At 38.8% G+C, this 23,181-nt stretch overlaps 1 protein-coding gene across 10 annotated transcripts; it reads right to left on the bottom strand.

Moving 5' to 3' along the window:
• Nucleotides 1–9,208: 9,208 nt before the first annotated feature.
• RAD51AP2 (RAD51 associated protein 2) lies at nucleotides 9,209–22,183 on the bottom strand. Of its 10 annotated transcripts, none has more exons than XM_082215494.1 (6): nucleotides 22,062–22,183; nucleotides 18,050–18,290; nucleotides 13,665–16,468; nucleotides 12,974–13,075; nucleotides 12,799–12,849; nucleotides 9,209–11,212 (listed from the first exon to the last, which is right to left on the bottom strand). In XM_082215494.1, exons 3-6 carry the CDS (start codon nucleotides 16,429–16,431, stop codon nucleotides 11,094–11,096), a joined length of 3,039 nt encoding a protein of 1,012 aa, XP_082071620.1. In that variant the 5' UTR covers nucleotides 16,432–16,468; nucleotides 18,050–18,290; nucleotides 22,062–22,183; the 3' UTR covers nucleotides 9,209–11,093. The 10 variants fall into 10 exon arrangements, with proteins under 10 accessions (XP_082071620.1, XP_082071621.1, XP_082071613.1 ...); XM_082215495.1 differs by lacking the exon at nucleotides 22,062–22,183 and adding an exon at nucleotides 21,387–21,496; XM_082215487.1 differs by lacking the exon at nucleotides 22,062–22,183 and adding an exon at nucleotides 20,976–21,297.
• Nucleotides 22,184–23,181: the final 998 nt, after the last annotated feature.

Raw genomic sequence — 23,181 nt, 5'->3', positions numbered from 1 at the left:
CGGGCGCAATACGGTAATGAGATATCACACCTTGTAAAAGAGTGTTCTTTTTGGGCTAGTGACACAAGAGTCGCTTGATAACTCGCCATGGGAGCATTAAGCATGCCCTATGGAGAGGGTGATATCTTGCATTGTCTTCCTCCCCTTCCTGCCTCCCAGGGCCCATCTTTCAAAGGACAGCCAAGGTACAAAACCCTGCAGCATGCTGATGTTTCTTTTGTAGTATTATTAGTATGTGGTATTTGATGTTTCCCTTTTAAATGTCCCTTCTCCACACTAAGCAAACCCATCTCTTTCAATGAGATGATGAGAATTGTCTTATAATATCCAGAGGATGCTATTCTGGCTACAGTATTCAAGCACTCTCTTCACAGGATACCCATAATTATCGCCTAGGAAAGTGAATCCATCTTGAGCTTTGAGTCGTGAATGTTCAAACCAGTTTAGGGATGTAGATCAGGAGAGTACGGTGAGCCCCATTTCTCACCTTTTGACGGGCCTTCTCTGCAGTGACTCCCCATCTGTTGAATGCTCTCCCCAGGAAAGTTTGCCTGGCGCCTTCATTATACACCTTTAGATGCCAGGCAAAAGCATTCCTTTTTAACCAGGCCTTTGGGTGATCTGATTTTCATCCTATATCCTTTTAAAATGTGTTGGGGCTGAACATGGATTAAAAGCCATATAAAGAAACTTAGTAGTGTCAGTTGAGTGCTGGTGGTTGCTAGGTTGCGGAGGTCCTTGTGACACGCCCTTCATTGTGACACCTCCCTCTGCTGGCTCCTTGGTCACTAGGGCTCTAGAGGCATAGCGATCTCCTTTGGTTTGATCATTCAGGGAGTGAGAGAGAAAGTGGATGGAGATATAAGTAGACTTTCTCATCAGCATCTGCATTCTGTGCTGGTAATGCCCCATGACAGTCTTAGGGAACATTTAAAATAGGGAGGTCCTAAAGAACAGGACATTCCAGGATCAAATCAGAAACTGGGACAGCTTCTGTAAATTTGGGGAAACATTCCTTTTTAACCAGGACCACCTCTCTCCATATGATCCGATCATCATCTGAGGCCCTTTTTCATCTGCCTCCTCCACAAGAGATCTGAATGGTGGCAGCACAAGAATGGGACTTTTCTGTAATGGCTCCCCATTTGTGGAATGCTCTCCCTAAGCAGCTTCAGCTGGCACCTTCATTATACTTCTTTAGGTGCCAGAAGAAAAAGTTCGTCTTCAACTGGGCCTTGGGCTGATTGACATCTGATGCCCTTTTAAATGTGTTGCGTGAATGGGTTGTTGGTTTGTTCTTGTTTTTATTATGCATTTTGTCTTTTTTTTTATTCTTGTGTTGAGAACCATTCCGAGGTCTATGGTATGCAAATTTAAAAAATTAATAATAACAATGTAAAGTAAAGGTAATGGGACCCCTTACCATTAGGTCCAGTCGTGACTGACTCTGGGGTTGCGGTGCTCATCTTGCTTTATTGGCCGAGGGAGCCGGCGTACAGCTTCCGGGTCACATGGCCAGCATGACTAAGCTGCCTCTGGCAAACCAGAGCAGCGCACGGAAACGCCATTTACCTTCCCACTGGAGTGGTACCTATTTATCTACTTGCACTAGTGTGCTTTCGAACTGCTAGGTTGGCAGAAGCAGGGACCGAGCAACGGGAGCTCACCCTGTCGTGGGGATTCAAACTGCCGACCTTCAGATCGGCAAGTCCTAGGCTCTGTGGTTTAACCCACCTGTGTCCCCCCAATAACAATGTATGTTAGTACAATTTTAGAGAAATACACTGTTTGTAGTCATCTAAATATTTCCATGCCATGTAGCATTGTAACCTATTCTCATTCTTTTCTATTGGAACATTAAAAGTCTGTTGCTATGTAGTTAGAAAGGTGGGAAACAGTGGCAAGGTAGATCTTCCAATTTTATATTGTTGCTTGATGGAGATCTAAATGAGAAGCAGGAAACTGAAGATAATTTTCCAGTATATTTTCTGCCTGCCACTTATAAAATGTTCCCATTGAAATTGTAGTAGCTAGGAGGCCAATATTCACTCAGGGCTTGTCCTCAGTTGAGTATTACTTAGCTGTTATTTCTCCTCTGCTTGCATTAGAATTTGTTTTTGAGGAGGTGGTTTAGTCCTCCCCTTTTATTGCAAGTAGGTGTTCCGTTTTGTTCATCGCCACTTATCTAATTTGTTGATTCTTTTATGCAGTGCTGTTTTTCTAGAAAAAACGGTGCTGGAACTCACCATGAACACTTCCCTCGTTCTTTTAGAATGGCAATGGCACTCGCCTGAGAGGTGCTCTTAAAAACTGAGTTTTTTAAGCAAGTTCTGGCTGAAAAAAGCTCTGATTTCATGCTAGCTAAGTACCATCAGGGCATGTGCACAGTTAGTTTAAATGCACACCTTTTTTAAAAAAAACAGCCTTTCTGTGCAATGTATAGCAGCAGTTACAGCTTGAACAGGCACAGATCAAATACAGTGGTACCTCGGGTTACATATGCTTCAGGTTACATATGCTTCAGATTACACACTCCGCTAAACTAGAAGTAGTGCTTCAGTTTAAGAACTTTGCTTCAGGATAAGAACAGAAATTGGGCTCTGGCAGCGCGGCGGCAGCAGGAGGCCTAATTAGCTAAAGTGGTGCTTCAGGTTAAAAACAGTTTCAAGTTGACTTCCGGGTTAGCGCCTCCGGTAATGGCTGAATTCCTCTGATTGGGAGGAATTCGCTTTGTGGAAATTAGGGTCTGGCCGCCACGGCGAAGGTGGGGACCCACCAAAAATCACAGGCGGGAGAAGCCTGTGAACGTGGGATTTGGCTGGCACCTTTTGCGCCTCCCCTACTCGCGGGGAAACCCGGTTTCAGGGATCCGGAGCGACGTGGGGTGAGTGGCGCGGTGCTTCGAATTGACTGCTTCTTTCACGGAGTGAAGCCGCATCGCTGTTGCCGGAGAGCGCTGACTTTTTCCTGTGGACAATTTGATTTTAAAACAACTACCCGTGAGTAGAACGGAAAATTGGATTTTTAAACGTCTTAATTTGGTACCGAAACGGGGAGGTTTCAAACAGGAAGTCCGCCTTCCCCTTTTGTAAATAGACTGAAGCAAAAAAGGCTGCAAGCTAAAGTCTTGGAAAACTTTTCATAAAGGATTAAACTTCCATCGGCTAAAATCATCAACCCCCCCTTGGAAGCAGGAGGAGAGGGGGGAATTTTTAGACCTCGTAAGGCTGCAGGAGAGAGTGAAGAAAGTCAAATTACCACCGCTCTGAACCTGGAAATGGGCTGCTAGTAAGACTGAAGTTTTGGATATGCTCATTGACTGTGAATAGATCGTTTGTTGACAGTAAGTTAAAGAAGAGAAATGCATTGTTTCCATTGTCTCCTTCTGCGTTTAAAAAGGAGTAAATGTAATTGAAAAATTGAAACTAACTTTATTGTTGGAACTGTGCTTAAAAGGATTGATACAAATAGAAATTGTTTCCCCCTAGAGGAAGCCTTTGAAATTGTTACATGAGCGGAGCTGGGGGAATTTCCAGCTGTAAAACAAGACCGTGAGAATCTGGGATTGACATTGGACTGTTAAGAATGTTGACAGAAGAAGCCTTAGTGGTTGCATTATGTAAGATTAATGACTCACTGGAACAGCTCCATAGGAAGACGGATGTGATGATTATAAAAATTGATAACTTGGAACAAAAAGTGACCAACTTGGGACAAAAAGTGAATATTAATACAGAAACTACTCAGGAATCGATACAGAGATCTACTTTGACATGGCAAATTGAGGAGAAGGCGGGGGAGAAAGTTGTTAGAGCCCCAGCCTCGCATATTGAATTTGATGACTATAAGTTGATGCCTGTTACGACTTAATTTAGAGAAAGCCAGACTGTGAGGATTGGAGCCCCGCTTGGACTGGAGAAGGAAAGTTGGATAGATCCCTTCATGCAGGGATTTATTGACCTTTGGGACCTGGACTTGGGTCAGGAGGAGACTGGAGTTGTGGGGACTGCCAGACTTGGAGGAACTTTGAAATACTACTGGAAATATCTTGGGAATTTTACTTTTAACTATGGAGATTTGGCTGATTTACCTTTCAGCATCAAAGGTAGGAAAACAAGAACAAGATCAGGAGAAGACAAAGTAAAGTGCATGTATAAACATGAAGAAGACTCGCAGAAGGGACTTGGAAAAGAGTTAAGAGCCTCGGACCAGGCTCACCAGGTTGATATGGAATTGACGGAAAGGACTGGCAGAATCCGAGACCAGGGAGAAGAGACGGTGGAAGAATATTGGAAAAAGTTTAAAATTTATATATGGAAATAATGTAAAATTAACGAGTGTTAGAAAAATGTTGGAAGGAAATTAAATGCCTTTAGTAGAAATGTTTTACGGAATTAAGCAAAAATAAGTAATTATAGTTTTAATGGAAAATAAGGTTAAAATATGTTAAGATAACTATATGACAGAAAATAGAGAAAGATGGAAAGGATTTGCTGAAATAATTAATAGAAATGGAATACAAAAAGGGAGGTGAGAAGAGGTTGATGAAACAAGGAAATGAAAGAGAGGATATTGAGATGGTATGATGTGTGTTTTTTGAACTGTTTTTGCTTTTGTTTTGTTTAATGTGTTACTGTTGTGTTGTGTATTGTTTATATATTGTACTGTATGTTTTTTCTTCTTTTTTCTTTTTTTGCTTTTCTTCTTTTTGTAAGGTTTAAAAGTAATAATTTTTTTTTAAAAAAAAAGAAAGAAAGAACAGTTTCAGGTTAAATACGGACCTCCCGAACGAATTAAGTGCGTAACCCGAGGTACCACTGTAGTGGACTCCCTGACAAACATGACATTGGGCTGCCACTGGTGTGAATGAAGAAACTCGCCCTGTAATGGTCACAAGCACAGTGCGAGGACTGCTGTTGTTTCATTTGAGCAGTTGATATAATGCAGGTAGAAAACTCACTATTTTGACACTTGTTGTGAACATACCACATAGCACAGGCTGAGTTCTAACCATGGGGCTTGTGGACTCTCCTTACTTGGAGGTTTTTCAGCAGAGGTCAAGGGGCCATCTGTCATGGATGCTTTGGCTGTGGTTCCTGCATTGGACTAGATGACCCTTGCAATTCTATGGTCCTAAGGAAGGCATTAAAACATTTCAACTTTTGTTGTTTAAAACAACTAGACTTGCAGCACGCACAGGGTTTGATCAGTGAGTCAGATTTCAGTTGGAAAGGCTTCGGTGCAGAGAGCATTAATGAGGCCTTGAAGCATCTGCCGTAAGAGCTGGAAATCAGAAAGCGTTCCCTTGCAAAGGTGACCAAAGGCCTACTCTAGAATCTGCTTTAGTGAATGAATTTGTTTGACCTCAGTGATACATTACAAGGTCAGACACAAAAGGTAGTACAAAACTTTCACTGCTTAATAAGAATGTGCACTACAGTACTGAAAAATAAGTTTCCAGGGTAGAAGATTAATCACTTTTCAGGTCAGCATTCAAGCACTCCCCAGCAACTCTTAGCCTGTATTCATTACCTGCATTTCAGCAGGTATATTAAAGCCAATGGCCTTATTTAGTGAGTTCCCTTCACTGGCACAGATTTCCTTTCTTTCTTTTTCTTCCAGTTTGGCTTCTAGTCTTCTATCAGGAACAACAACTCTCCTGCTTTCTGATAATCTATTTCTGCCCTTATCTGAAAAAGCTTCCTTCTGCCTTCTTCATATGAAAATGTGACGTCTTGTAAATTATGTTGTTCAGCCATCCTGACACATTATTTTAATGCTGACCTTTGTAAAAATCCAGTGAATGAATATTAACAAGCCTCCCTCTATCAGAAAATTAATTTAACGGCATGCATAGTTATTGTGAGCATCCCTTGGCAGCGGTGATAAAATGTTTAGTGTGGGAACAGAAATGCAAACACGGTATGATGGAGCTACATAGCAGCAGCTGGAAATGTTTGCCCTATGCTGTTGCTTTTGGTAGCTTGTCATGTTTCTGGGAAGTGCCCTATAATCAATATCACCACCGTTAAGGAAAGGACTTAAGATCTGATCTGGAAGCTTGAATGATCTCCAGCATGCATAATTACTTGATCAAACATGGTACTGTAAAGGCACATCCAAAAGAGACACCATTCTAGAATGTTTCCACAAGGAAATAAGGTACAGTAGTTTGAAATTCAGTTTGATCCGAGATACAGGGCATGAAAACACATGAGGTGGTCTAAGTGTCCAAATATGGCATCCACTGTTACAATGGGTTAGTTTGGAAAATATCATCTGGAGAACTTGCCAACAACAGTCCTTGAGACATATAACTTACATTTAAGGCTCTAAACCCCATCGTAGAAACAAAGGTCTACAAATACCAGCATAGCCTTGCAATTGCTTTGATTTATTTTGTTGCAGTGGGGAAATCACTTACATCACTTTTTAATTTTAATTTGGAAACTCATTGAAAGGCTATTTTACTAAACTCCTTTAATATAGAGTGATAGACCAGAAAGTTTCTTATTTCACAACTTTTTTTTTTAGTTTTACTCACTATAGCCCTTTAAAGAGCCCTCCCCCTTTCCAAATAGCTAAGAAAGTTAATACAATTTTTTCACTTGACACAGTTACAGGGGCAGATAATGGAATGATTTGCTTCCATCTATGATCTTGCTCTTTATCCAAAAAGCTCTCCTGCAATTTTTGCAGTTTCTTCTGCAGTTTTGCAGTTTCTTCTAGAGCTTGGCTTTACAAACACATGGGCTAGGATTATTTAATCTTAGTAACTAACCCTGATCTTTATTATTTGCCTCCTTCCTGCAATTACATGGACAGATTTTCTTGGTAACATTTTCTGGCCTAGCAGGAGCTCAAGTGGATCCATTATCTATTCCAGTCCCATTTCTCTTTGCAGACATTTGTTACAATTTATTGCTTGTTAAATCTTAAAGCTGCATTTTTATCACTCTCTTATGAAAAATTTGCAACAATTTATTAATTACTATCATTCATACAAAATGAATCCAGAATTACTGCTGCTAGCTATCGAAATCGCATAACTCGATAACTCATAAATTTTAAGCAGTCCCATTAAAAAAATATTGGTGAAAATGTTGTGTGTGTGTAAGTATACATAATACCACAGAAGGATTTTAAATTCTCATTCATATATTTCTTTATATGAGATAAGGAAATGTACAGAATTATTATATATGAATATTTAATGTAACTACCCATCCAACATTGAGAATGTTTAATATAAGCATCATTCATTTTAATTTATGTATGGCTATGCTACAAATGCACTCTTTCATCTAAAACTAGGATGAAATCTTCAGATGTATTTATCATAATAATTAGGGAGCCACATTGAACCAAAACCTGGGGGGGGGGGCTGTATTTTCTTCTCCCTAAGCTAGAACAGAATCTGAAAGTCTCTGGCCCAGAACAAACCTGCCAAATGCTCCATTTCCAATAAGATATATCCCACAATATGTAGTCATGACCAATGGTTTTAAAAGAGAATCAGAAAAAATCATGGAATATGAGGCTATTGATGCCTGCTAGCCACAGTGACTATGCTCTACCTCCATCATCAAAGGCAATATGCCTTTCATTGCCCGTTGCTGGAAACTGCAAGAGGGAGAAATGCTGTTGTGCTCTGGTCCTGCATGTAGACTTCCCATTGACATCTGGCTCAATGGGATCCTGGCCTAGATGGGCCTTTTTCCGGATCCAGTAAAGCTCTTCTTCTGTTCTTCCTCCCTCCTGAATGTTGCTGTGCGTGTTCTGGCTGAAGTCGTATGCTTCCTCCAAGCTCTCCCTGATGTCCCTTGAGTTCAGTACATTTGGAAAGTGAGGCAGCGAGGAGGGATCAGGGCAGAGGAGGGTTCAAAATGTACGAGTCGGTGATAGGGAAGCTTCCTGACTGTGTCATATTCCCAGTGGATTTAATGAGGAATACAGTCAGGTTTAGTGGTCAAGATCAGTCAGAACTGATCCAATTTTAAATCTGATTACTTTTGGATCTCTAGCAGATGCCTGGGAAATGAATCCAGATTGATGGACCTTTTCGTTGGAACGGGGGAAACCTCCCATCGTTACTCACAAAATGTGAATGGTGTTTTGTAATTATTATGTTGAGGTTTTTTAAAAAATGGTTCACAAAACAGAAACTTACTACCTAGCATTCAGAGAGGAGCAACATGGTGCAACGTCAGTGGCTGTTTCGTGTAGGAAAAACAACCTCATAACAAGCCGATTTGGAGCTAAAATGCAGCTGAGGGTGGTTAGCCAGGGGTCAGCAAACTTTTTCAGCAGGGGGCCGGTCCACCGTCCCTCAGACCATGTGGTGGGCCAGACTATATGGGGGGGGGATGAATGAATTCCTATGCCCCACAAATAACCCAGAGATGCATTTTAAATAAAAGGACACATGCTACTCATGTAAAAACACGCTGATTCCCAGACCGTCCATGGGCCGGATTGAGAAGGTGATTGGGCCTCATCTGGCCCCCGGGCCTTAGTTTGCCTACCCCTGGTGGTTAGCCCTTTCTCCTGCCACTTTTCCAATGAAAATGCCCCCAATGTATTCCTCCCTCCATGAAAGTACCAGGTGTAAGTTTGCAAGAATTAAATATATGCCTGGAACCCAGAAAGGAAGTTGTTTAAGGAAGATTTTGTTGTGGCAAGGTGGTCTGTAGGAAAAGATTAAACATACTCCCTTTCTGCTGTCCCCACCCTGTTCCAAAGCTGTTTTTCCCTAAATGCAGTTGGGCTTGTGCTCCACCTGTTTGTGTGTAATGTGTAGCTCCACCTTCAGCCTTATTTCCACAAAGTGAATGAGCATAATGTATATCTCTTGTGTCCCTCTTCCTACTGATGCCAGCAGTTTACACCCACAATTTACTGGCATAAAATCTAATGAGGAACAGAATATATAATAGATGCTATATTCTTCTGTTTCAGATGCCATTGTTGAAATCAAAAGGAAACATCCTGCCAAGGTCCAGAGATTCAAAAATAGCTTGTCGTTGCATAATTTGTCTTATGCAGCTGGTGTAATTTTGCATAATCCAATTCTCCTTTATCTAAAATTGATATTCAATCTGCAATTAAAGTTCTACATTCCAGTCCTGTTACATAGCTTAGGACTTGCTCTTTGTTAAATTACAAGTACCCAGATATTTGAAAACACTGAAGAAATAGAAAAGAATGGTTTAAATTGTTAAAATCCTTTATTTCGCTCTCAGATCTTAATTAGCTGTCTTATTTGGTGTTACCATATTTTGCCGTTGTGTTTTATTTTGGTTTTTGCTAATGTTTTATTTAAAAGATAAGTCAATCTGACTGAAAAAGACAGTTAGGTAATATGAACAATTGCAGGCTCAGTTTCAACATAACGTGCTTACGTAAATAGGAAATTTCAATATCAACTTAGTGCAGTAGCTACTAAAATGCTTATAAAAGGGCTTAATAACAAATATGTTTACTTTGAATTACCCATAACTCCAGAAAACATGTGACCATAGACACCATTAATCAACCGTTTTTCATAATTCCAGTGCTAACAGTTGGAAGTTACATAACATGCTCTAGCTGAGACGCAGAGTTTAGGAATCACTCAGTAAACTGGTCTTAAACACAAAGCAAGGTAAAGACTATTTAGCTCCTATGTTTCAATGAGACAAACAATGTGATTGTTTTGGAACTGGGTTTGAAGTTATTGGTTCCCATCTAGTTAAAGTCACCTGTGCCTAATAGTGCACTCCTATTCATGTCTACTCAGAAGTAAGTCTCCTTTAGTTTAATGCAACTTACTTCTGAATATATATTTATGGGATTGCACTGCCTCACTAAAAACAACGGAATAAGTTACTCATTCACAACTAACTTTGGTCCAATTGCCTTTAGGATTTTATCACAGATAATACAATTGTTAACACAACTTTGGTGGCATGCTGTGGCAGGGAAAAGACTATCTATTAAGTTTCTGAGATTGGCAGCAGCTGGGAAGGGGGATGGGGTTGCCCATTATGTGAATGTTAATTGTTAATAGGAAGCAATTATCTTTATTTGTCATTGGCTTTGAATATTCATGAATTGTAAGCTAAGCCACATATGCAACTAAATGTGTGATCCTTATACTAATGGCATGTGCAGTAAAACAACTCTATAGCACCCTGTCATTCCAAATTGAGATATTCTGTTTATTTGGATTATAATAGCTCATGGAATGCGCAAAGGTGAGCAGGCAACAACCTTTATGAGAATTCTTATAAAATGGGGAATACACTGCTAAAACATTTGCCAGAATATGAAAAGTGGGAAAAGTGAATACAATCTTTTCCCCTTCCATTTTCAACTCTGTGACAGGTAGTAGCTCCAAACAACTATTTAGTTGTGCAGAGATTCTAATATGCAGTAGCCATGCATATAGCCTAGTTTGTTCTGATCAAGACACAAGTTCTCTTAAGAAGATTATATGAATATAATAAATAAGGAAGGCTATGGGTTCTTATCCAATGAAGTCACTTCATTCTCACAAGGATGTCTGCTTATGCAACAAAGCTTCTCCCCCCTCTCCTCTTCCCCTGCACCCCCAAAACCTGTTCTGGGAGTTCCCCAACCCTCCAGAGCAGATTATGGGGGTCTTTGGGGATAAAAGAAAAAGTTATGTTGTGCAACAGGAAGTCCTTGTGTGAATGATATGACTTTAAATCATTATTGACCAGTGTATTCTATAATGAATTAAAGCTGGTCTACATCATTAAAAATGGCTGATTATTTAATAAAATGTTATAAGCTGCTACATTTTGTTAGTGTACTTTAAGAAACAAGAATAGCTTAACCAAAGACAATGCATTTATCCAATGAATTTGCATCATATTAAATATTAAAGTTTAGAAATTTCACAGAATCCTTATATAAATAAATGCTGTAAAACTACATTATGAAGCACTCATATCTTAGTATATCATTGTACAGGACTTTTATTATTAAAACCTTTTAAATCAAAAAATATTTATAACATGTATATAATGTACTAAAAACTGTAAATGGTTTTGGTTCAAAAAGTGCTTTTTAAAACATGGTATATTGAACTATTTCAAATATGGATGAAGTTGTTTTGGCTTAGCTTTCTTTGATAATCCAACTCTTAAAGGACCACGACATGTTTTAAGAGGCTGTACTCTTACAAATCCATCCAATAAAAAATCTCCTGTATAAAAAAATATGAAACTGCATTATAAAAACTGAAAGCACTTTGTATGTGTACCCCTGTCTCACCATAGTTTCTCATTATGAGAGTTTGAAGTTTTTCTTAGTCCAAGCCAAATCAAGGCTGCAGAATTATGAATACCACCACAACAATAAATATATGTATATTTTGGTGTGCATCATGGGCATCTATTGTACAGTATCCAAGAGAAATAATACAATCTTCTTCTTCTTCTTCTTACCTAGATCAAATACTGATATTGTAATTTCCAACATTAATATTGTGGTGATAATTACAATTCTTACATACTATATGCATTAGTATATCTAAAATATTATTATACATATACAGTCCAAGTTTCCTAAAGTAGCCGGTACATAAACAGATTCATGCAGCAATTCATCTCTGACATAAGCAATCATTCAAGAGGTGGTCCAACAACCACAATGCTCAATCAAGTCAGATCTGCCAAATTCCATGTATAAATTCATTTTAAAAGCATTCCTTCCCCCATCCTTAGATAGAAAAGGGAAATGGAATTTTAGCCCTCACTTCTCTGATTTTTCCTCCAGATCCCCCATCCCACAGTCACTTTTAGCTTCATGGGCAGAAAACCACAGGGGGGGGGAGAGGAATGGAAGATGGGAATATGACACAGAGGAGAGCTGTCATCAGGAGAGGGTTGTTATCTGGCCCACAGTACTAGTTAGGTGAGGCACAGGTCCCAGATTGGCACGCAATGCCCTCCCCCCCAAAAAAAAGACCACACTGACCTGCCCCACACAGTATGAGGCAGAATAATAATAATAATAATAATAATAATAATAATAATAATTGTTTGTTTGTTTGTTTGTTTGTACATACATATATACATACCCCACCCATCTGGCTGAGTTTCCCCAGCCTCTCTGGGAGGCTTCCAACAGAATATTAAAAACACGATAAAACACCTAACATTTAAAACTTCCCTTCAGATGTCTTCTAAAAGTCAGGTAGTTGTTTATTTCCTAGACATCTGATGGGAGGGCATTCCACAGGGTGGGTGCCACTACCGAGAAGGCCCTCTGCCTGGTGACTACAATGTTGTGACGACAATGGAACTATTGGGAGCTTAAAGTTAACCTCCAATTGTTCCTATTCAAGCTGGGTTCACTGATGGAGCTGATCAGCTGATCTCTGCTTTCAGAAAGTCCTATTTTGATTGGGGACACTAAGGAATTCCCTAGCCTAGTGCAGCTAAGAGGGCTCACTGTCAGTGCAAATCAACCAATTGATGTTGTCAGAGAGACCTGCTTTCTCTGTTTGCAGATGCAGTGTGAATCCAAACCACGGCTGCAAGCAGACTTCAAAAGGCTGAAATCGCCAATCAGGGAACAGAATCTGGGCAGAGGAGCCCTCAGGCAGGGCTGCCCAATTATGAATAACGCTGATTACTTGATTATTTAGGCTAATTTTTCTCCTGAAAAGTTTGTACTTTGGCTCATATTATAATAAATATCTAATGGAGGAGCAAATATAGTTGACCAAAATGTAGCAAAATAGAGAAGACATTAACCATTTTTATATTCACTCCATATATTTCATACCTTTTTTGTCATTTCGGTGAGCAAAATATGCTTCATTTTCTACCATTGAACCTGGAACACAAACAAGACGAACAATCCCATATTGCAAAATGTCTACTTGCTGTGATTTACATTGAAAAATAAATATAAGGTAACAACTTTTCTATGGTAAATAACTAAAATCAGAATAATTTACCTCTTTCATTTCTTAAATCACAGCTTCTTTCTTCCATAAATGTATGAGGTACAAATGCTGGGCTCCAAGTGAAAGGTTGTTTACAAGGAGAATCGCCATGTTCTTAAATGTAAAAAATAAACTCACAATTAGTATTATATTTATTTTTTAAAGTTGAACTGGTGTTTTGCTCTAGCAAATGCACACTGCACATTACACAGCAAAGTATGATGCCCTGCCAGATAACCTTTTGATGCCTTTAATCAATTATCAGGACCAGAAACAGCACATTGAACCCCCAGACAGCTTCCCGGTCACCAGTACCCTGACCCAGTCTATTCCTGATGCCTATACTTCCCCTATATTTACCATATCTACTCAAAAGTAAGGACTACTGAATTACTCCCAAGTAAGTCGGCATGGGAATGCAACCTTAGTGTCATTCTGTGACACTGTTGAAATCTTAAATGGTGTCCTTCAGCCACGTGACACTGCTGCCAGCTGTTACTTCTGCCCGGTAAGTTGGCCTGGACCAATAGAGAATGGGTCCCACCAAAGCCCCTCAAGCCTGAAACCAGTCCTACTAGTTACTTTGAAAATGTCATCTGTATTAGCACATTCAGAAAGGTCTGACACATCCTTTTCCTCTTGATTCACATGCAACAGAAGGCCAATTCAACTATGTGATCATACTGCATAATAATATAGCTACCTTGAGAGGGTGCATAGAACATTTCTTCATCTGTTACACTCGAAGGACAGTGGTCATGTGGTACTTCTTGCTCTCCAGGACTTTTTATCACTGTGTTCTTAAATAAACTTTGTTCATTCTTAGTTGGCTTCATCCCGGTTGTATGCTTTATAATAGTACTATTCACAGTACTACCAGTAGTGGTGAAGGTCGCATTCGCTTTATTTTCAAAAATATTTCTGGAGTCTTCATCTAGTATGCTGTCAGAATGATTAAATACAAGGGGATCTTTCTCCAAAAAAATTCTGTCCCCACATTTCCACATTTCTTTTTCCACATTTTCCTTACTAATTTCATTAAACATGAAAAGCTCTTCCAGTACCAGATCAAATTGATTTTTCAGTTCAAACTCGTGCCTGCTTTTAATTTCAGAAGATAAATGCTTTTCTATGGCATCTTCAAAATGGCCTTGTTTCATTGTGCATGAAGTCATTGTTAATGTGTCTTTAGAACCAACCCTTTCCCCACATCCATAATTGAAACATAGCGTAGTTATATTCTGAGGTTGATTTCTTTTGCTTACATAACTCTGCTCAAAAGTTGAATTTTCTTTCTTATCCACATCTTTGGCATTTTGTTTCACAGACGTTAGCTCTGGATTATGTGTGCTGCTTAGTAAAATACTAAATAAATTCAGATTTTCTACTTTTTTAACTATAGGATGTTTCAGGTTCTTAGAGATTCTAGAACTACAAACAGGGTATGGTAAAACACTATTATTATTTTCAAATACAAAGCCACTTAGTTTTCTTCTTTTTCCATGCCGGGAAATCTTGTAACTCTGAGTTTTGACACTCACTGGTCTATTTTGATCTACGCAAATATCATAAGAAACAGTTGAAGTAAAATACTGGTCACCATTATATTTGAGTACATTTCCAGAATTAAGGCCATTAATAGGGAAGTGCATGTTGTTGTCTTCACATATGTGCCTTTGACTATTGTTGTTTATATCTTTGGGATACTTAGAATTTTTACTTTTGCTTTTCTGTTCCAAAAAAGGATTGCAAATTGTATATAACTGAGGGAGAACACAATTAGAAGTCAATGTATCAGAGCCACTGCAAGTTATTCTTTTATCAGGAACAAAATATCCTTTGCTATCTTTTTTATTATTTTCAACATTAAAGATCACATTTCCTATAAATGAAATTTCCTCTGAATCAGTACTGAGGCAAATTTGTTTATATGTGTCAAATGGATAAAAATTGACTTTCATTTCAGTAGAACCACAGTCTTCACAATTACTATTCCTTGTTTTGTTCATCATTGCTCTGCTACAAGTTCTTATATATTCTGGGACACGTTTGCTTTTGCTTGTTTGTGTTTTGCTATGTGCTCTTGGAATAAAATGAGAAGCTTTAAATTTTTTAGCAGGAAAAGATTTGTTTTCATTGAAGAATTTTCCAGTTCTCTTTTGTATATTTGGTTCCATTGTACTCACCATTGGAAGATTTGATTGTTGAATACTGCACTTCCGAAATTTGAGTGGAGCTGAAATCAAATAGTTAAATAGTCTGAAGTTTGCTGACAGGTTGTGCACTGTAGGACTACACAACTTCCCCCCCAATAAAGTAGAGCTGTGAAAATCATTCTCTGGGAAAATGTGTTTGTTAGATATTATAAGTTGCCTTGCCATTTGTTCTTTTTCATTACCAACTACTGAAAAGCTACCATCTTCTAGAGTATATCTGGAAAATTCAAAGTGTTCCATGGTACTGGTGCCATTGGATATTTCCCTTTGTTGGGTATTGAGCAGAAAAAAATGACTGAATATTGAGGCATTCTTTTCAACTGCAGTGCTGCAATCATGTAAAAATAACTCAAAAGCAGCACATTTTACTAATTTGGTATTTACAACTCCACAGCTTCTTGAATAAGATATATACATGTGCTTATATACTTTGTTCCTTCTTAAGTTATTCTTTGCCAAGGCACTTGTTTGCTTTTTGCGGAATAAAATATTTTCATCCTCACCCACAACATTTTTATATTCATATAAGAACAATCCAATGTTTGATTTTCTTCCTTTCATAAAATTGCCAGCTAACAAACATAGCAGTGGGATTTTGTCACTGATGCTTCCACCATCTGCAACTGGTTTGGGAATATGGTTTTTTTCTCCATGTACATGATGACAACCTGTGCCATTTTCATTAGTTTGAAATGCTGGCACATCTGTAAGTAAATATTCTAGTCTTGCAACAATATTTTCTGCCAAGATATCGTAAGAAAGTATATTTACTGATGGTAAGACAATCTCCTTTGAAATGTTGCCACTGTCTATTGATTTTTCTTTTTCTTTAGCAAAAATGGTCCAAGGCTTGGGTTTTGTGACCAATGAATTAATATTTTCATTAAATTCAGAACCAGAATCTTTTAAATTGCTACAGTAATCATTTTCAAGGGCCCATTTTTCTATGAATGGTGTATTTCCTAACAATCTGGAATGCAAACGGACATTCATACAAAGTCTAAAACATAGATACTGTCTTAAGCTGGTTTTTGTGCTGTTTTTCTCTTGCAATTCCAAATCGTTTTGACTAAAATCCCAAGATCCTTCAAGAAAACCTAGATGTGTGTCTGGTGATTTCTTATCTGCATAGCATAAACTTTTTAGCAGCTGCCTCTGCTCATTTGAGCTCACTTGACTATCTGTTTTGAGTTTCTTTGGCCATGGTTCTTCCATCTCTTCTGATATGGATAGAAGTGTTTGTAAACTTTCCATGTTTAGTTCTGAGTAACAAAACTTGATGAGACCGGTTCTGAAATTTAAACCAACTTATAATTAAAATTATGCAAACTATTTGTGTATTTTAAGCATTAGCAACATACATTTAACAAAATGCATTTTGAGTAACATGGTGCTCTCTTATTCATGTTTATCATTTTTCCATATGAGACAATAGCAATGACATCATTTTCATTTGATCTTCAGTTACCATAGGTTTGTGCTAAAAGATGAAAAATATAATTACAGAGCTTTTAAAGAAAAGTACTAAACATAGTTACTTGGAATAAGAGGCCACACATTTAAAGTAAACTTATTTCCCCATAAATTTGCTTAGGGTCACAGCACTAGGCATGATTCATTTCTTGAAAAAAGAAAAAAAGCAATGATCAGTATTTCAGTCATTCAGCATGGTAGGCTTTACTTCTCTGTTTACTTTTTTACATTTTAAGAACAGAAATATACAGTAGTTCCAGTGGTGTTTTTTTAGGGGGGCACTAATGGGTATGCAGTAACAGCACATCTTTTTTGATGTTAAAAAGTGTGGCCCTTACTGTAACAACTTCATGGTGAGTACTGGCACTTATTTTTCTCCAAAAAAAGCCCTGAGTGGTTCCACCACTATTCATGAAAATCTTAATTTAACTTTGGAGTGAGGGATATCCCAGAGTACTCTCTAATGTGGAGAAAGCCATAGTTTTTTGCAATAAACAGAGGGCACAGCTGCAAATAAAACGTTTTAAATGTGTTGTAAAGTGCAATATACAAATGTGACACTAGATGGTGTCAGTGAGCTACGCAAAATTCAATGTGTTTTTCAAAACTTTTTTTTTTTTTTGAGCATTTCCATGACATTTTTTATATTTGTGTGGATTCCACCAGAGAAGGCCACACATAGTTCCCATATTGCAATAAAAATGGAAGAGAGTCTTCCCATTACTGATCGGTATAGCTACTATAGTAACATGGAGTGGGCTAGAACTGCATACCCCATGTAAAAGGTAAAGGGACCCCTGACCATTAGGTCCAGTCGTGACCCACTCTGGGGTTGCGGAGCTCATCTCGCTTTATTGGCCAAGGGAGCCAGCGTACAGCTTCCTTGTCATGTGGCCAGCATGACTAAGCCGCTTCTGGCAAACCAGAGCAGCGCACGGAAACACTGTTTACCTTCCTGCCGGAGCGGTACCTATTTATCTACTTGCACTTTGACGTGCTTTTGAACTGCTAGGTTGGCAGGAGCAGGGACCGAGCAACGGGAGCTCACCCCGTCGCGGGGATTCAAACCGCCGACCTTCTGATCGGCAAGCCCTAGGCTCTGTGGTTTAACCCACAGCACCACCCATGTCCCTATACCCCATGTAGATGGTAGCTAATAGCTCTTGGTCACTGTGGGTTGAGAACATCACCAGCACACAATGGGCACTGTTAACCACTTTCTGAAAACAGCCCCAAGTATATTTGCTTAATTCAAATGGGCCTTCTGGCTGATAGCGCTTTTAGCCATTCCCTGCATACTCCATCATGTGCCCCTACTTATGAAACCGGAAAGAGTGCTTCTTCCCATGCTAATCTAACCCACATTTTGAGACTAACAGAAGGTCTCTGTTTCAGATACCCTCAGAAAGTCCTATTTCAGATACTTCCTCTATCAGGGGTGCAGTACTGGAATGGAAGAGGACTTTTTAGCTGGCTTCAGAACATCCTAGAGTAGCTTTCATGGCACTAATGTTGAAGAATAGTATAAAAATGTTCTAAATACGTAACCTTTCACACAAATCAAGAGTTCAGGAATAACGGTGCTATTACTCTTCAGTCACTGCAAACTTCTGATCCTTCCTCTCTGCAGTTTTGTTTTGCTTTTAAAAAAGAGACATTAAAAAACATTTAATTGCATTGACTGACTGAGGCATGCATTCTACAATGAAATAAAATGTCCTTGTATTGTAATAACGTAATGCAAGACATATTGAAACCATACTGGGTTTGATTCAGAGTAAGTGTGTTGCACTTAGTTCCTGATCAATTCAATCGGGCAAGTTAGCGGTGACTAATTTTTCACATCGATTGCAATGGCACATAGGCGCAACTGATTTGAATCACAATCTTATGTGTGTTACTGGAAGTAAGCTTCATTTTCTTTTAACGGGGCTTACTCCCTAGTAAGTGTGTTTAGGACTACTGCCTCAGTCCTGACCTAGCTCATTGGTTATAAATGAATTTAATTCATTAATTAAGCATTAATATTCCGATAGCATTTTAAGAAGCGGTTTCTGTGAAATTATTTGACCCCGAATTCTGGTTCCTCTGATAACATTTGAAAAGTAAACTGCTTGTCTGAAAATGAAATATAACGTTGTTGCACCACTATTTGTCTACTAAAAAAAAATCTCAACAACATTTAGGTTTTTACTTTTTGAAATACGGCAACCCTAGAACACCCACATTGTTATGTTACTGTGCTGAGGTAAAAAAATAAGGGAGAAAGGAACAAGGGAATTTGGCCATGGGGCATTTGTTGTAACATCTTCACTGTTCTCTGGGCTTTCATGGATTCTTGTTACCAAATGCTACATGTTGCATAGAGTGGCCATATTTCAAAAAGTAAAATTCCTAACACCCACAAAGTTATTGAGCTTTTTTTTAAAGAAGGCCGCAAAACGTCTGCGTTTTCCCTGACATTTTGCCAGTTTGGCAAAATTGCCCCCACCCCCCGGCGCCATTTTTATGCCCGAAAACCAGGACATGGCAGGAATTTTCCTGACGTGTGGCAAGCCTCTTGTTGCAGAACCTGGGACAATTTAAACCAGCTCCTTCTCCGCCTCAGAATTGAGGAATTCAGTTCCACCATGTTTTACTTCTATAAGGGCAATGGTGCAGCCTCTGAAGCAAGAACAGAACAAGAATGAAACTCAATCCCCCTCAAAAACCCCAAAACTCAGTGGACAGATTGTGAGGAGGAACCTGCAAAAAAAATAACCTTTTCAGGCATCATAGCAATTTATTGTGATCACTTCTTGGCAGATGAGGCTAAGAGATTTGGAGCATGATTCCCCCCCCCCCACCTCTGATAGTGACAGTTCCTGAGTAATATAAAAAATAAATAAATTCCTGAGTAATATAAATGTACCATGAAGATGCCCCCCCCCCATATTAGTTTGTGGACTAATCTTTTTTTTCATGTAATGTGATTCTTTTTGCATATTTGGGTGCATAGAAATTGAGATTGCATTACTCTGGAACTAAACTATCCCTTCCCTTTTTGTACACAAAAGTCTACATGCTGATGGTTCAAAATTGAGGTGCTATTATAATTTCGAGTTTGCTTGGTTATTTATATAGTCTCTGAGCATACTTATACAAACAGAGTTGGTTAGAGATAAATATATAGAAGTGCACAGGTAATCCTGGTGTTGCGATGTGCAGGAATTGTGGCTTTTAGAAACCGTGTGTACTCTGAGGCGGCGGTGCCCTTTCTGGAAACAGCCAGACTTTACGTCGGTCTTACAAAAAAAACTTCCAACTTTTATGTTCCTTCAGACCCTTGACCCCTGTCCTCCCCAAGACTGGAAGTGATGACCTTTCATAGAAAACAATAGCCAGAAATGCAAGATGGCACCGCTAGCTGTGGTCGATCAACACCTCGCCCACCCGAGGGGGGGGCAGCAAAAAGAGGGATTTTATTACTTCTAAGTGGAAGCCAAAATAAAAAAGGGGGTGCATAAAAGCACCCTGAAGATCCGTCTCCAAGCAATGACTGCTCGGATTATTATTTCTCTGTGTTTCTACTGCCTCCAGCATGAGGACTCATTTAGGCGGGAAAACGCCGTGAGGCGTTTGGCGACACAGGAGGAGGGACAGAAAATGGGGACTTCGCCCTAAGCTGCAATCCTGTACACAGTTACATGGGAGTTAATCCTATTTAACTCAGTGGGGCTCAAATTCAGATTAATGTGAAACGAAGGCTCTTGTCCCCCCGCCCTTCTGTTCGGAAAAAAATTAAGCGCAAGCACCATCATGGGGTGTGTGTGTGGAGGGTAATCTTCCCTCTTTCCTCACAAAGAGAAAAGTTGTGACAATTAAGCACCTGGTTTCTATGTAGTTGTTTTTAAACACAAATTTTATTTTTCTATTACGAACCCCCCCCCCCCATAAATCATAAAACCTGACAGGAATGACAAAAAAGTTGGTATCCCCCCCCAGTGACCCATTTTTCCTTCATGTTTTTAGCGTCTTTTACTTGGGAGTAATTCTCAGTGGGACTTCCCCCCCAAAAAGTGGGTAGAAAATGGCCGTTGTAGTTGAGAAGTTTCTCCTCCAATATTTCCTGCCTGGAAGAATCAGCTTGAAAGAAAAGCAGGCCTTTCACTTTCCTTCCATCTTCTCCGTCAGAAGATTTGTTGAAGGGAAACATGGCTTAGGCTGCAAGCCTGTGTCCACTTACTTGAGAGTAAACCACACTGGACCTCTGTGGGACTTACACCTGAGTAAACATTTATAGGATAGGGCTGACTGGGGATTTTGACCATGTTACTATTGCTCACAGTTCCAAAATATAAAGCTTCCATGTTCTATTTTCTGTGCCCATTTTATTTATCTTTCTACTTTTGTGCTTCATGTCACATTTTGAAAAGGGGGTGGGGTGGAGCAGAGAGAACATGTTCATTTCTTTAAATTTAGTTTGGGACTCCCAAATCCCGAATTCAGCTGGTCCAGTATGTAATGTTTATTCACTTAAAACCAAAGATCATTGCATTAATCCTGAACAAATGGCATTCTGCTAAAATAAGTGCCCTCTGAATTTCATTAACAGTAAAAGCCATATCTAGCGCATGCCTGATCCTTTAGCGGCTCTCAGCAAAATGCTGTTTGGATCTGTTTTTAATTTATAATGTATTAATAATGAATACGTGGAGTTTTTTCCCATATAATACAATTATGCATTTTGCTATTACCAAAGGCATTGTACAAAGCAAGTGGTTAAGGCGTATGTCCTTAGAAACAGCTTAGTATCCAGTCGCAGATCCCCTAAAGGCTTTTTGCTGACCTAAGTGAATTAAAGAGGCTGTACCGCTAAATATGTGTGCTAAATATGTATAATGTACAGATCGGAAGCTGTGGTCTCCTGGAAATGATGGGTTTAATTTTCAGATCTCATGGCCAATAGTCATGGGTCAGGGATGGTAGAAATTGGGAGTCCAACATTTGGTGGGTCATATTAGACAGGGCAGGATAGAAATATTTTAATAAATTATACAGGGCAGGATAGAAATATTTTAACAAATTATACAGGGCAGGATAGAAATATTTTAATAAATTAATAAAGCTTGATCAAGGAATACCCACAAGCTGCATACATGCCATTCCCATCAACAGCACTCTATCTTTATTGTTGTATGAATTTTGTGATTTTTCATAAAACACTCTTAGATTTGGATCATTCCTCCGCAAAACAAATTATGTGCCACTTTGGAAGACAGGGCAGGATATAAATTGAACAAATAAATATCACAGGGATTCTAGAAAGAAATCAAACCTGCGTGAAACAGCGTTCAACGTAGAAATGCAAATTAAACTAAGCAGAATTTTTAAAATATTTTAACTGAAGAAAAACAGAAAATGTAACACACCCAGCAAAAAAATCATTGCAAAGCTTTGTCTTCTTGCACAATTTTAGGTCATAGTGTTCTTGACAGGGAGACACAGTATTTTCATGGTGTTTATTCTGTGCTTAAAATTAATTTCTTCAATCAAAGTACATCACAATCTTAGGATTCATGTTTCATTGTGCTGCTTTAGAAAGACCAACCAGCCAGCACTGGTGAAAAGTATTTAGTCCGCAAAGTGCTTTTGGTCTGACGTCGTTTCTCTCGATGGGTTATGTTTGTACTTGCTTATGTTTGGATAAGAGAATAAACTTGAGGTATATCCTCTGGCCTGAACCCACAGATCATGGGGTATTCAATGGGCTGCTCCCCCAAGATGGGTTATCTTCTTCTTCTTCTTCTTCTTCTTCTTCTTCTTCTTCTTGTACTTTTGCAAGGTTATCTTCTTTTCTTCTTCATTCAATTTATATACCACCCTATACCTGGGGGTCTCAGGGTGGTTCACAGAATAAGATCAATATATAAAACCTCAAAATACATAATAAAAATAAAAACAACCCAATAGGTCCCCCCTTGGAATGTCACATGTAGTTCCTTGGTAATAAAAGAACGTTCAACTGAATACTGTGCCAGGATTGGGCACATACCTAAGTAGGTTTTTTTTACAAAATATTTAGTAAGTATGTAAGCTCTCTTCTGGCCAAATTACTTAATAAAATAAAAGAAGGGGGATCAGTTATTAGTTCTCGGAGACGAACGAGGATTATAGTCTTAGTGAAAGCCAATAAAGATAATTAAGTAGTTGAATTTTATCGCCCTATCTCCCTAGTAACAACTTCACTTCCATGTTTTACTAGCCTCCTAGTGGAACAATTGGTAAATATAGCCTCTAATTACACGCACAAAGGTCATGTATGGTTTGTAAGGAAAAGATAAACAGCCTATCTGAAGACAACTTAATACAAGGAAATATACAAACAACCATTAGCAATGCTCCCTTGGGATGCCATTAAGGTGCTTGATAAATTGGAATGGAAGTGTTAATTTGAATTGTTGAAAGAGCGGATATCAGCAATTAGTTTGTGTATCTTATGAGTGGTTGTATCAGAATGGAAAGCAGTGTTTGAAGATTAGAGGAATTGAA

Source organism: Podarcis vaucheri (genome assembly GCF_965113315.1).
Source record: "Podarcis vaucheri genome assembly, chromosome: 3".
Lineage (NCBI taxonomy): Eukaryota > Metazoa > Chordata > Lepidosauria > Squamata > Lacertidae > Podarcis > Podarcis vaucheri.
Note: the sequence above shows the minus strand (reverse complement) of the source record. Positions and strands in the feature narration are given on the sequence as shown.